Below are 14,985 nucleotides of genomic sequence, written 5' to 3'. Positions count from 1 at the left end.
CAGTAGCTTCCTGCCTGCAGGGCCCGTGTGGCGTTTAATAGCCGAGATGCAACACTGGGCACCTGTGTTTCTTTACCCCCCGCCCGTCTCCCTGAAACTCCTTCTGTTTGCTCCCCCTTGACTGGCGCGTTTGTTCCGAAGGTGGAGGAGATGAGATGAGAGAGCTTCTTGAAATTGGATGACAGGGATGTCATTTCAAGTGTTTTTCTTTGCGTGATCCTCTTTGGTTGGATTCACACTGCAGGTCAATTTTATGCCTGTTTTACTGCAAAAAAAAAAAAAAAAATCTATCCATTTTCTGAACTGCTTTTCATTTTTTTTTTTTAAATCACAAAACATGACCAAATAATAACAATATTTGGTTAATGAACAATTGCAGTTGTTTCCAAGTGAAACAAATCGCTAGTGGAATTGTGTCAAAAATCGGTCACGCTCTCTGTGCATAAACAAATATTCAAAAATGAAAACCCTCCTCCCGGCGCAATCTGGGTCGACACCACCTCTGCCCACGCCGCCGTTCACGCGCCACCACGACAAATTACGCCGGCCTGCATAATACTTATTTGCTAGGCTGAATTGCTCGGTCTGGTGTCTCTGTCTCGGAGATAAGTGGCGAACTTTACAGATGACTGGCGCGGGACAACCGGACACCCCCCCACACACTCCTCTCCCTGCCTTTTTGCCAGCTTGTACCGCGGGTGCCCTCGTTGTGTCTTTTGAGGTCTTACCCCATAATGGTGATGGACACATGCCTTGTGCAGGACGCAGTGTAAGCATGGCTGTGTGCTAGTGGCAACCCCCCCAGCCTGTCCTGCCAGCTTTGTCTGCTCTCAGCTGTTCCGGCCCGGTGCCTATATTGTACCGACGGGCTCATTACCGCGAGCACTGTGGCCCAAAGCCTCCCCTCTAATAGGCCCACGGAGGGAGGAAGACTTCCGCTTGTGTGACTTATGTGCTGCAACTGTAACTTTGTCTTTGCAGTCTTTTGGAAGCCTGACTCTCGATGTTCTTAGGAACGTGAATGGAGATTGTGCGTGTAAAAAAAAAAAAATGGAAGGAGAGTAACCAAGATTTGGTTCATGATTGCGTTGAAGAGCGGAAGCTGGTCAGCATTTTTGAAACTGCTGCACATTGAGTGATTTTTTTTTTTGGCGGTGACCCCTGACAGACAAATTTTTTTGTTCGTCTCTTCAAAATTTTTGCTAGTAAATCATACAAGGCTAAAGCTGGAAAAATGTAGTGAGAAGAAGGTCTACTTCTACAAAGATGTAGTCACATCTCGGCCATCAGTGGGCACCAGGTGGGCCGGCCCCACCGAAGCGTGGCTAGCTAGTTAGCGCACTGCGGTAATGAGGCCGCAAAAAAAAAGAGGGACGCAGACCTCGAGCATAAAAGCAGTCGATGCAGAAAATAAGAAGAAGCCATTAGACAGACGTGCGCTTGCGGGGTCGCTGAGTTTGTCCTTTAAAATTGCTGAAAGAAATGTCTGTTATGAGGCTATTATCACCAAGGTAATGATAATAACAAGAAGAGTAATCCCCCTGGAGGAGTTAAAATACAATCCTTGGAAAAAGCGTCCATAATTCGTTAATGCAAAACGAAATGGCAGACTTCCTCTTCCTTCTTGTTTGTGGGCATGGATTCTTTAGTGTAGATAATTTCGCCTTGTAAAATTTAAAAAAAAAAAAAAAACCTGGTAAAAGTCAATAACTGAGACAACAGGCCCCAGGAAAAAATAAACTGGTTTTAAATTAATAATAGAGAACAAGATACTACTGTAGCTACAACTGCTACTTCCATCAAAAATATTATATTTTTAAATAATACAAATTATAGAATTATCCTAAAAATAAATATTATAGCTACACAAATACAGCTATATAATCTGCATATAATTCCCGCCCATTGAAATGCATTGGAGGCCAAAAATGAACAAAAATTTGAAAATATTGGAAAAATATTTTAAAAGGTTTAGGCACATGTGGGTGTATAATGATTTTAGAAAGTCACATTTCATTAAACACACAACAAGACGCTCACCTTTGCCATGCTTTAATTAAAAATAATTCTTTAGAAATTCCCTATTTACAGTCCATCTGCAATAATATTAATAACTGTGTATATATGAATAAAAAATAGTCACAATTCTTACCAACATGGGAACAAACTAAATGTGTATGGAAGCCTGTTTTTGCTTTTGTCGTCAAATCAATGTCCACCAGCATGGCCACTTTACATTATATACATCATGTAGACAAATCATTTTTTCCCCAACTCATTCACAAGCAGTCAAATTAACAATGAATAGATTCTCCAATGTGAAAAGAAGCCATTGTAAACCAACAACAAAATGAAAAACAAAATCAAGCATAGTTCATTATAAAGATCTTGCATATCCTTTGTCGGGTGTGCGAAAAAAACAAGTCTTTGGCCAAAAAACTGTGACAAGCACTGAAAAAGATGCACCGTGTGACACGTAAGGCTGCAGATGCGTAAACGTGCTCCAGTCCGAGTTACCCTGGGTCGCTTGGATGGGGAATGGCAAATAAATAATTGACTCGTCCCAAAAATAAAAATTGCTGGTTCATCTGTAGAGTCATCAGAAAGTCAATCCAGGTTGTAATCAGGTTTGTGAAAGTCCGTCCGGCGGGTGACTAGAGGTGGTCGTAGGCAGCGGCCGAGGGGGCGGTGCTTCGGGAGGCTGTGCTGTAATAGTAAGGTGAACCTGGCGGGGGTGCAAACATCCAAAAACGAAGGTCACTCCATTTGTTTTTTTCCATCCCATCAGCAATTTGTACAGTTACACTTAAGTAAGTCTCATTTTTATTGATGTAGTCTTCATGCATTGTTTTTTTTTTTTTTCATCTATGCCGTCCTGGTGAAAATTTAATACAGGACTTTAAATGTCATCCTGAAATAGTTTTAGTTTGAATAATTACTGCTATAAAAATGATCTACTCCATCCGACCGCCTTAACTGCTTTGAAGTAACTACATTGTTCCTGCGCACGGGGGATGCAGCAGGCACAATGATCTCATATTTGCGAGAAAGCACTTCAGCATATTATTTATTGTATTATTTATCTCCCCGAAATAAAAGGATTGATCCAAAGTCAAATGAACACAAAGCCTCGTCTCACCGAGTATGCTGGAGTTGGTGAACCTCCAGGCTTCGCTGTAGGAGGCGTAGGGCGAGTGGCTGTACGACTGAGCGGGGTAGTCGGCACCTTTTTTAAAAAAAAACAACAATAACATGTTATAGCTACATGATTCTTTTTGCAAAAAAGCGACAAGATCGTCCATTACTGTGAGATGTTTATTGCGCCGCTCAGCTCAATCATTCACTAGCAGTTTAGCTGAGCCCGTAAACCATTAATCTCCAGCGCAGGCGCAGGCCCAAATCGCTAGAAGCCAGTGGTGCATGCCCATCGCCCTGCAGCCTCCTCTTCTTGCACTTCCTGCTCAAGCCTCCCTCTTCCTTTCCTTCTTGCTCTCTTTTTTTAAACATTCCAATATCTAATTGGTAATTATGTCGACTGGAATGAATCCTTATGAATCCCCACCTCCAGCTCCTTGGGTCCGTACCCCCCTCTATGAGGTAATTGTGTATCCTCACTCCGAGACCCACCAGAAAAATAATAAATCAGACCCTCTCATTTCGCGCTTCGAAGGGCAGACTTCAAATAAAAATTTGAAAAAAAACGTCACACATGCACACAGTGGCATCCTGAGACACACACACGCACATACACACACAAAGACCCCCCTACTGGGCCCCCTGGTTCCCATGGCGATGTGTGGTCAGAGCTGTTTGGATGTGTGGGGGTAGTGGGCAGCAGGGTGGAACCCCCAAGCCTGTTCCTTGTACCCCCTGGGCCCGTGTATACACATACACACACACACACACACACACACACACTGTTCAAGTCAACTCATTAACTCCAGTCGAGCCTCTGTCGCAAACCACTGCCCCCCCCCACCCCCCACCCCGCCCCTTACTGATAGTCTCCCCTTTAATGTGTGTTTTTTTGTGTGTGCAGGAAAACAAATGCGACTCATACCCGCGACAACGCCGGCGATGGCCGAAGAGGAGTATCCCGACTGGGCCGGAGACGGGATGTGAGGCGGGTAACCCGGCAGCGTGGAGCTCACCATGTCTCGCCCTGAAAAACAAAGTGAGCTTATTATCCATATTATTAATCTTCTCTCAAAAGATAACGTTTTGATGGCTGCGCTTTAATGATCATGAGATGAGTCGTGTGTGGAGGCGGGGCATGGACGGTACCTGAGATGACTGACTGGCTGCCAAACTGGCCATACACAGGTGCATGATGGGAGAATGAGTTGAAGGAGTTGGGGAAATGGTTGCTAGCGCCGCCACTGCAGCTATTCATAGAAATGGGTTTCTGCAGCTCCACAAATGCCAGGTGAGACGCCGCCATGTTTGGCGAGGCGGGGCTGGTGCTGGTGACCTCCGGGGACATTTCCTGCTTCAGGCAGAGCGGCAAGGACTGGAGTTGCTCTGCGTGAGTGTGTGTCCAGGCGGGAAAATGGCGTAAATGAAACAATGGGAACGCAATGGGAGCGATGGTGACGAAAAGTGATTTTGGGGGATGGTCCTCTCACCAGGCACCATGGCGTAGCTCTGATGCGCCGCCAGGTTGCGTCCAATGGCGGAGCTCGATGACGACAAACCGCCTTTAGCCTCGTCCAGGCTGCCGCTGATGAGCGACAGCGGGTACAAAGTCTGACGGCCAAGGATTAGCTATTAGCCGTCGCCGCGGAAACCAAAAACCCAAAAGAAGACATGCTGATCTCTTGAAATTCAGAACAACACGTCACGTGACGCTCCTATCCTCACCTGCTCCGTCTTGCTACCGGAGGCGGAGCTGGGGAAAGAGTCCGGAGGGTAGTGGGGACGCTCGAAGCCGCAGTCCACGTGCTGCGAGAAGTGTTCCACCCGCATGCTTTTTCTGGGAATGCCTCCGCCGCCACTTCCCTGAGAGTCCACGCTGTGCCGACAGCTGTCCTGGTCACCTGAAGACCAAAAGAAGAACGACTGTGTTGTTTTCATAATCCACTTGGGTTAATAATTCGGAACGAGTTGAGAAATGGCCGGCTGGGTGACAATTGAGTGTTGGATCTTACTGTCATCGTGGCTCCTCTTGCCCTCGTTGCTGGGTTGGGGGATGCCCAGGAGGCCGCTAATGGAGTAGGTGGAGCCCAAAGAGTCAGAGTGCGGAGACTCGGGCGGGGTGACGGCTGAACTGGGAACTTGGAGAAGATAAATGTGAGCATTTCTATTCAGCGAAAAAAAAAAAAAAAAGTAACAAGACTCACTCAAGGTTTGTCCTGGGCTCAGGCCTTTTCCATCCAAGGGGAGATTGAACGGCTGCTGGACTTTGGTTCGAATGATCCTGTAAGAAAAGAACCTTTATGTAATTTGCCTAAAATCTGCCACAAGAAGAGCTAATATCGGTCGGCAACCTGTTGATGGAGCTGACGCTGGGCACGGTGTCGCCGTCGCACACGGCTTCGGCGAGCAACCTGTCCCTGATCTCCCAGGCGAACATGGTGGGGTTCTGCCGCTTGTACTCCGCGATCTTGTCCACCACCTTCGGCGTGGCCACTTTTGGCTTGGAGCCGCCGATCACTCCGGGTTTGATGCTTCCCGTCTCGTAATACCTACGGAGGGGAACGGTTGGTATCCGCTCGTCGCCTCTACGAAAGGCTATGTTGTAACTGACCGTCCCAGAATTTTGCTGACGCAGCCGTGGCTGACTCGGAGCTGGCGGGAGATGTCGCACGGCCGGACCCCCTGGTGGGCCATGTCCACGATGCGTTGCCGGATCACCTCCGGAAGTGGACGGCCATTAACAAACATTCCGCCTAATTGGTTAAGACCCCCATGACCTGGGGGGGGAGGGGGGATGAACACTTATAAATGTCAAGGAACTAAAAAACGCCAAATATGTAAAAAAAAAAAAAAATCATATTTAAGGTTATGTCAATATTGTAATTAGTTGGGAGGAGTGTTAAATATGGGGCAACGAGTGCAAACGTGCTCAGTTGGAGCTGTTTTGGGAAGTGTTGCGACGACGCGCGCGCGCACGTGCGCACTATCGCGGACGCGCGCGCGCACGCACAGGAGGTCTCCCGCGTGAACATTATCGCTTTTCACTTAACCCATTCAGTCGCGTCTCTTTCTTGCAGCCTTTTGCCAGCTTTCATTTCCACATCAAACGCACTTCTGGGAGGGGGGGAGTGGATGCTGGGAGTGGGGAGGGGTCTTTTGGGGAGGAAGGTGGGAGAGACTGCGGGGGGGGTCTCTATTAACGCTGCCAGCCGAGTGTGGAGAAAAAAATCTCTCCGCCAAGCTTCATCAACCTGCAGGATATTAAAGTCGAGAACCTCTACCCCCCCCACCTCTCTCTCTGAAGTATGGTGGGCGCGGTGGGGAAATAGGTGGGGGGCAATCTGGCGCATGCGCACACAAGTGGCATGGTGGCAAAACAAAGCATGCATTTGTCACTAAATTATATTAGAAGCATCAATGGATAGATAATTTGTTCTTGACAATATTTTAAACCAAATATAAAAACACAAAAATAAAACTACTCTTACTTACCAATTGTTAATTCAGTACCATACCAATAAATATAAGAACAAATAATTTCCCTTTACCTATTTTTATACTACTAATAAATATCAGTAATAAAACATACTGGCTTATGCTTGACCGTTGTTATGAATAAAAACATTTAAATAGAATTAATAAATAGTGCATCAAATATTTTTAGGAACATGAAATGAATGCATATGTTTGGAAAGTTTTGTCTTTTGTCTTGTTTAAAATGTGAATGGTATTTGCGTTTCATTCAGTGATTCTTTCACGTACCACCAGAGGGAGCCCGCGAGTTACTCGTGGTCCTCGCAACGCACTTTAAGAGTCACGGCTTTAGTGTATTTACCTCTTGCGCTGCCAGTGGACATATCCCTGAGACGTTGCTCCCTGCACGCCCACCAGCCAAACGTCAGCACACTCTCGTCCTCCACCCTGTCACTCTTTTTCCACCTCTTCTTCTTCTTCTTCTCTTCTTCTACTGCCTGCACGGCCGGCCTGCCTCGACGGGCATGAGGACGGCCCGTCCGATTCTGCGGCGACACAACACTTGCCATCATCTTTCACGTATCGTTAGCATCATTGCAGAATCGCCTAAGTCATTTTTGACTTCCTGTCACAATTACGATAAAAAAGGAGTGTGCTCGCTATTTTATTTCATCGAGACAATCGGGCTCTTCTTGTGTTCCTAATTTGTTGCGAAAAGAATCACTGAATGAAAGGTTAATATTGTGCGTAATGTTACAAACATTTTTTTCCTCAAAGCAGTATGGTAGTGCATGGTACAGTTCAGTTGTATTTAACATTGATGGGCCAAACATGTGCATTGCTTCTTTTAAACTGTGAAACTCTTTGAATGATTTTTTTTTATCAATAACACCAAAATACAGTTTTAAAATAAACGCCATAAAAGGGCGTTTACTTTTAGATAAGATTTATGAAATATAGAACGAGATGTCAGCTAACCGCTAAATGCTATCATGACATTCAGGAAACCGTTTTCAGTTCTTTTAATGAGGTCGGGCCTTATCAGGGGTAAGGCATCAAATAATTTTACCGTTGTAAGTATCACAGTTTTCCATGTGAGAAGGATGTGAAATATGATAAAGACCTTGGAGGAAATTATAGGATGTCAATGAGAGAAACCCAAAAAGAAAAGCAAAATTGGTGATTTGATTCGTTTGTTTTATGTCACAAGATTGCATTTTTTTTTTATTGTGTAATTATTTAATACAAACTAGAGGCATCATTGCAACATTTCTTAATGCTTTGAGTTGATCACCTTAAATGTGAGTTTCGTCAGTGTTTTCAATCAATAGTCAATCAACGGTAACTATTTATTGATACTAAAAACATTACAGGGATTATCATGTCGCATTGGAATGATTAAAAAAAGATTTGTGTTTAAGATTTCCCACTTGTACAATGTTGCAAAACAGTATGTTTAACTAAATACTGACGTTTTGAGTCGAGGGGAAAACGTTTTTTAATTCATCTTATTTTTAGTGGAAAAAGTAGTTGAGTTTTTCTTTTTTACTTTGAAACTTAATTTACTCGTTATATTCCCCTAAATAATAATAGTAGTATAACTCCTACTGATAGACGCCACATAAAAATATTGATGCATGAATTGTTCCATGAAAAAAAAAAATTCACTACATCTTTTAAAATAAAATTAGTAGTAACATAAAAAATTAAGTGAGAAAACATATTTATGATTTATAATAAACTAGATTTACTCCACTTTTGTATTCTCGAAAACAGTCAATTGCACCTGATTTACCTTTTCTCTTGTTTTAAGGCATGCGAGTAATTTTGTTGCATTATGTAAAAAAATGTAAGTTTTTATAATGTCTTGACCTCGTATATATAATATACTTAATCCGATTACACGTTTCTGTGCACGCTTAAATAGTTTTAATCATTTTAAATTGTATGGTGCGCAAAAAAGGCCCAATTTGCGCATCATTTCCTACTCAAACCATAACAGACGTATTGGTTTTCTATTAAAACAGCATAAATGCCTCATTTGCCATTTGTAACTTAAAAAGTGCGAATAAACTGAAATAAAAATGCTCTAAAATGCATGCCACGTTTCGGTCACGCAATCAACCTTGCGCCTCTATAGACACACTTCACAAACACCCAACGAGCAACATTCTTACCTTTTCACGCCCACGAGTGAAAAACGGCGATTCCTTGCGTGCTAATATCCAAAAATGTTGCGTTCACACTCCTCGTGGCGTGTGCGTGTGTGCGCCTTGCGTGTGTGTTTGCGCGCTGTTTGCGCACAGCCACGCATTTTATCCAAGCGGGAGCGCGCGCCGGAGGACGCCCCGCAGCTATTGGACGAAGGCTAGAAGGGGGAGGAGCCACAACACGCACACACAAACACACACCGCAGATACACGCGGCAGACATACACGCACGCGCGCGCGCGCGCACGCAGACGTCCCAAAGTGCGCTTTCACACGCAATTTAGTGCGTGATTTGCGTCGATCCGTCAGCATTTCACCACTGACAGCTTGAGCACACCTCAGGCCGCCAGAGACATTTATGATTTATTATTATGAAATAATTCAAGTAGTTTATTACATCCTCCTGAGAGGAAAAGAGGTATTTCACAGCTTCACACAACTTTCTTTGGAAGACTTTTGACGCAAATTATTTGCTAAATACAGTGTTCTTTTCCTCCTGTTTCCCCCATTTACGCGTTTAGTGTCATTTGTAGATGATTATTAATGTTCCCGAATGTTAAGCTTAACACGATGAATCCAAATTCGTTTAGTAATACGTACATATTTTACTGTTCTTTTTCGCCTCCATGAAAGTCAAATAAAATACACAATTTTGTTGCAATCCAACAATTGTTAATTAATGTATGTGGATTAATGCAATTTTTATAATAAATGTTATTTGATTGTTATATTTATAAAAGGTTCTACAACTACAATATATTTAACTGTCCAGAGTGCTGATTGCACGGACACATGACAATTCCTTGTTTTGCTGTGTATTAGATACTTTCCTTTTATGACTAATATTTGTATTTTTATTTAAGGCAGGAGTGTGTGTGTCCCTTTAGCTATTTGGTAGATATTTTTAAATTGTAATTATCTTCACAGATGTTTAACAACTTTTAATGTAAATGTTCCATAATGAGTTTGATTAGTAAGTTAAATGCAGTGTAGCTATACATTTTCCTGTGGTTACGGTTTAAATAACTTTCATGACTTAATTTGAAATATATATTGTATTATTGTAATGTAATAAAATATTGTAATAATTGACATCATAAATGATATAATGCTGTATCTATACATAATGTTTTAAAAGTTGTTATGACTTATTGTCAATAATTTGTTACGTCATTAAATTATATGTAGACATATAGGGATAACGTAAAATGGTTTTATGATTTTTGTTTATATTTTTACCCACAGGAGACATATTTAGAGGACACGAGGTATTGATAAAATGAATGGTCGATTTTAATAGCTCTTTTATGACGTCACTGAGGACCGTGTGTCTTGTCTGCAAATTTTCTGTGTGCTTTTTATGACTTAATTGTGTTTTTCTAAGATATGATTGTGTTTTTCCTTAAAAAAAAAGCTTACTCCGTCTGCAGGCCGCGCGTCAGGTGTCAGCGGGGTGCCAACACTTGCAAAGGTTGTTAAGGTTGTTCTCAGCAGCCTGTTAAACAAACAAAACACCTCTAATGACAGCAATACAACACCCCCGTGGTGGGCCTGCCTGCTTAAAATTCACACAGATGGACTTTCAAATCTTTATTTCTGGTCTTGTCCCAAATTTAAGCAAAACGTGCAAGAAGGGAAACGTGTGGAACGTTTTTACCGGTGACTGAAGTTTTCTCTTTAAATGCAAGACAATGGGGCGGTGTGTAGAGGTGCTATACATACACACACGCGCGCATACACACACAAGATGACGCCTGCAGGGACAAGTTGACAACAGCGAGTAGAGAGGTGAGCGGGAGTTTAACAAGGGATTAGAAAAACAACAACTAGATTATTATCAACTGTCATGATACTGTGTGGATTATTGCGGTTAATGATAGGGCTCCTCTTTTGCCGAGGTACACACACACACACACACACACACACACACACACACACACACACACACACACATATATATATATATATATATGCATGAAAACTATCCTAATTTAAAATAATGCTGTATTAATGGTTTAACCCTGTGTGAGGTTGTTTTATTTTGTTAAAAAAAAAAAAAACTGATCAAAATGTTCGTTCATAATTTCCAGTGATATTAACTAATAGTTAAAATAAGAATCCATGATAAAAATAATCACACTTTTGCCATATAATATACTGTTGTCGCTATGTAGATATAACTTCTTACATTTTGTACCACTCATTTATCAAAATATGGCAATATCTGGCACTTTGTAAAAGTTTTTTTTAGATGCTTACATTTTATTCGGTATTTGATCTATGTGAAATGTGTGACAATACTAAAAAGACAAATAAAAAGCCTCATGACCTGCGGGGACAGGTGTCAATATCCGGTGAAAGGTCACACCAACACTTCCGAACGGCCACACTGTACAACGTGTTTAACAAGCTTTATTGATTGATTGGCAGTCGGGTCATTTCTTGGTTTCTTCAAAAGAAAAAAAAACCCTGAATTTTCTGCGTTACAATCAATGACACAGTACAAATCCCGTCTTCAAATAGACAGCATTATAAAACAAAGTCATAAATTAAATCTTTTCAGCGTTGCGCGCTCATGTCTCCCATGCCGGTGCGTGCGCGCTCCCGCAGCACGCATCCCAAGCGTTACCCCAACGCCCCCCCCCCCCACACCTTAAAATAAATGCTTCCCGGGGAAAAGCCCACTTAATGACAATTTTATAAGTGGGCGCATGTGTGTTTGTGGTCAGTGAGTCGAGATGAGGCAGATAATGAGGTCATAATAGCCTTGCTATTGATGAGCCCATTAGGCCCACAAGTGCTGAAAACACACATTTCACATTTCCTCTTAGTAGAATTCTACTCAACTCACTTCAAAATAAGGAGCAGTTGTCATATAGTGAATATTTGATCCAATAATAATAATAATAATAATAATAAATTTAAAAACCTCCAGCTGTTAAATGCCACTCCAAATTGAAACTTTGTGTCAAAATAAACACAAACCAAAGTTCTTAGTTATGCAATATTTGACACAATTTATGCAGGCGTATAACATAACAATACTACCTGGCATATATTCTTTATCCTCTGTGAAATTAATGAATTTCTGAGGAGCTTTGACCGGATAATGCTGCCCCCTGGTGGCCAACTCATGTGAATAGCATACTGTACATAGGATTGCGGAGGAAATCCCTGCCATTGCCATGGCGACCATGCATCCCTTACTTCGATAGTGTGTGGATAATTTTGTTGTGTTTCGAGTCCCTACCACTGGTCCTCCTTTTTCCCATCTCCATGGAGACGGCGCGTGACGCCCAGGCACCAGGACAAGCTCGGCCAGTCACTCTGATGTCGCAATTACCAGAGTGTGTCCATCAGACGCATGCTGTGCATTTGTTTCCCACATTGGGACATCCTCTCATACTCAGCTCAAGTACTTAGGTAAAAGTACGTCTACTTGTATAAATTGGGCCTGAGAAAAAAAAAACTTACTGTACTGTATTTTAATAATAGAAAATGTGTTGGAATGATCAATGCCTGACATGTTCTTTTTTTGTTTTAATTCTCTATTATCAAAAGAACGAAAAATAGCAACGGAACAAAAAAAATTCCGGGTTCCCCTACATCAATAATTAATGCGACACTTCAACCGTCTTTTCTGTTGATGTCCATATGGGAGGTAAGCGTTTTTCTACAACTCGAGAAACTTTAGTTGTGTACAAGTTTACTTATTTAAAGACCATACATTTCTGTGTCGTTTAATTTGTGCAGGGGCACCTTGTATCGCACCTTTAACGGGAAGATTTGTGCTGTTATGGTTTGACAAATAACGAGGAGAAAGTAAAGTTATCGCTTCTCTAATGGTGGGATTAAAACTAAAAAGTCGACGGAAAAACAAGAGGCAAAAGTACGCAAACTCAGTTCTTAAAATTAGAAAAGCACAGATTCTTGTCTTGAGAAACACTGTCTAGAAACAAAAGTCGAAATGTACTTTTGTACAAAAATTAAAAGTTATTTACAGTACTAGTTATGGTAACTTGGCTACAATGGAACAAAGAGACATTTTAAATTGCTGTACAGTATGTTTAACTAGTTTGACTAGACGTTTTCCGTTCATTATGCTAGTGGAAGACAACTTTTCTTTAAGTTAAGATCAGTCTTTTATGCCATCAAAATATGTGAACTGCTTATCAAAAAGCTTAATGATATCTGTGATATCGGTTTTCCAATTCAGGGAATAAGTGTGAAAGGCATCACAATAAAATACTCAAGTACAGTACAGATGCTTAAGCACAGGAACAAAGTATTTGTACTCCGTTATTTCCCACTGCTGAGACGGAGGTGTTGGCTCCGTCGACCCTTGTGGCCTGAACATCAGTCGCGGGGCCGAGCCTCCCTGTTGCTAACAGCCTGCGTGCCATTGTACGGGGCACAAAAGCCGGCATGCTGGGATTTTGTGTGCCGCTTACCGGCAACAGTTATTAGCCCCCCAAAAAGACTGGAGACGAGGGCGGGGGGGGCGTTTAAGGGAAGAACAAGAAGATTTGGGGTGCTGATGGGAGTAGAAAGGGAGGGGAGGGTGGCTTTGGTGGGGCGGCGGGGTTAGAGGGCAAGCCCAAAGCGGAAATGGGGGGGCGGGTGCGGGAGGGGACAATGGGATGGACAAAGGTGGACGGTCGAGATGAAGAGAAAGAAATGAGGGAGTGAAACAGATGGTGCAGGGCGGTGGTGGGAAGGGGGGGGGGGGTCAGACATGACAACATGGAGGACGAGCGTCAACAACCCGAAACATGGCCGTCCTCCATATGGCGACATGCTGTTATAATCTGTTTTTAAACCAGGATACATTTTTATTTTTGTAGCGCTGTTACACATATGAGTTAATTCTTCTTCCTTTGTATATGCGTGACTATTGTACTTGAGTGCCACCCGGTGGCCAAGACGGGAACACCAGCACTTTGAATTGGATTGCAGCATTAAACCAAGATGCAATTATGACGTGTCGATGTTTTTATTCAGTGCCAATATTTTGGAGTACTATATTTCCTTATTTAAAAGAAAAAAATTACACAATCTTTTCCAAGGAACTGGATTAGTTGGATTAAATTTAAACATGTGAATAGTTGCTATATTAAACACTTTAGATGCCCATTTTCCTTGGAAATTGTCCTTGTAGCATTTGCACAATGGTGCAGAAATACACTAATTATCTCCAAAATACCCACAACACAGACTCCCCGCCCCCAAATCTCCATGAGCATTTTTATTCCAAATGAAAGTCTTTTTTAATTCCACAAATGGACTCCTTATTACATTCATTACGCTGACTAGCTAGCTGCTGACGTTGGCTGTTTAAGCTGATGTCAGCGGACAATAAAGTGGAGAGAAATGTTAACACAGTAATGCTAACAGGCATTAAGGGGATGGCGGGGTGTTGAGATTTATTTTTGGGGCGCCGTACCAACCACCCACCCACCCACCGCTCGGTCGTGTTGGGACGATTATGGATGGCTCAGGGTAACGGCCGCCTAATTAGGCCTTTACTGTCGTGTAATTCTCTGCCAAGCACATTGTCAATATCTTGCTTGATGAGCTTGAAAGTGAGAATGGAATCTTGTGACCCCTGGTCAGCCATTGTCGTAATGGCAGCCACACACACACACACACACACACACACACACTTGTATGCAGTGTTTGATGTTGTGATATTTCCTTTTGTGCCAGTGTTGATCTAAGCTGACATTATGCTCTGATGGCTGTGTGGCCCACTGTTACATTTGTCATCTTGCAGGAGGGCAAACAGGGGCGCAGGGGGGGTGACAAGGGAGGGGGGGGGCAGAGGTACGTGTGTATGTGTGAGCGTCACGAGCAGATCTGCTGGTGCGGAAGCGGATCTTTTCCCTCAGTGACTCTATTAATTTACCTCATTTATCTTCAAGCACCTCCCCTCCTACTTTTTCTCCCCCCAATAAATACTGGAGACCTCAAGTCCCTATGAGTGTGTATAGATGTGTGTGTGTGTACAAACATTCATCTCTATGTGATGGAATAAAACACACACACACATACAGCAACTCCCCGTTTTCTATTCCCAGAGGACAAATCCGTAGCGGAAAAACTCATTTTCCTGCAAATAGTTTGTCAGCCAAGCTAGGAGGAGTGATAAATTATCACCGACGTCAGG

At 42.7% G+C, this 14,985-nt stretch overlaps 1 protein-coding gene across 4 annotated transcripts; it reads right to left on the bottom strand.

Annotated features, from left to right (window-relative positions):
* Nucleotides 1-2,036: 2,036 nt before the first annotated feature.
* On the bottom strand, nt 2,037-8,893 carry pax8 (paired box 8). 4 transcript variants are annotated; one of them, XM_037265465.1, is made up of 12 exons: nt 8,787-8,893; nt 6,971-7,154; nt 5,747-5,912; nt 5,487-5,684; nt 5,340-5,416; nt 5,148-5,273; nt 4,861-5,036; nt 4,626-4,764; nt 4,285-4,521; nt 4,061-4,162; nt 3,140-3,226; nt 2,037-2,725 (listed from the first exon to the last, which is right to left on the bottom strand). In XM_037265465.1, the coding sequence occupies exons 2-12, from the start codon at nt 6,990-6,992 to the stop codon at nt 2,655-2,657; spliced, it is 1,401 nt and encodes a 466-aa protein (XP_037121360.1). In that variant the 5' UTR covers nt 6,993-7,154; nt 8,787-8,893; the 3' UTR covers nt 2,037-2,654. The 4 variants fall into 4 exon arrangements, with proteins under 4 accessions (XP_037121360.1, XP_037121361.1, XP_037121362.1 ...); XM_037265466.1 differs by having other exon boundaries at nt 4,626-4,746; XM_037265467.1 differs by having other exon boundaries at nt 5,747-5,888.
* Between the last annotated feature and the right edge of the window lie 6,092 nt (nt 8,894-14,985).

This window comes from Syngnathus acus, chromosome 12 (genome assembly GCF_901709675.1).
Source record: "Syngnathus acus chromosome 12, fSynAcu1.2, whole genome shotgun sequence".
NCBI classification, from domain to species: Eukaryota; Metazoa; Chordata; class Actinopteri; order Syngnathiformes; family Syngnathidae; genus Syngnathus; species Syngnathus acus.
The sequence above is the reverse complement of the archived record's forward strand: the minus strand, read 5'-3'. Positions and strand labels throughout refer to the sequence as shown.

Excerpts from the sequence above, each read along its gene's own strand:
- pax8 (XM_037265465.1), bottom strand. The coding sequence starts at position 6,992 with ATGTCCACTGGCAGCGCAAGAG. Across the intron at positions 5,037-5,147 it reads CAAGAGGAGCCACGATGACA|GTGACCAGGACAGCTGTCGG; the intron begins GTAAGATCCAAC and ends TTTGGTCTTCAG. Across the intron at positions 2,726-3,139 it reads CACCAACTCCAGCATACTCG|GTTCACCTTACTATTACAGC; the intron begins GTGAGACGAGGC and ends CACCCCCGCCAG.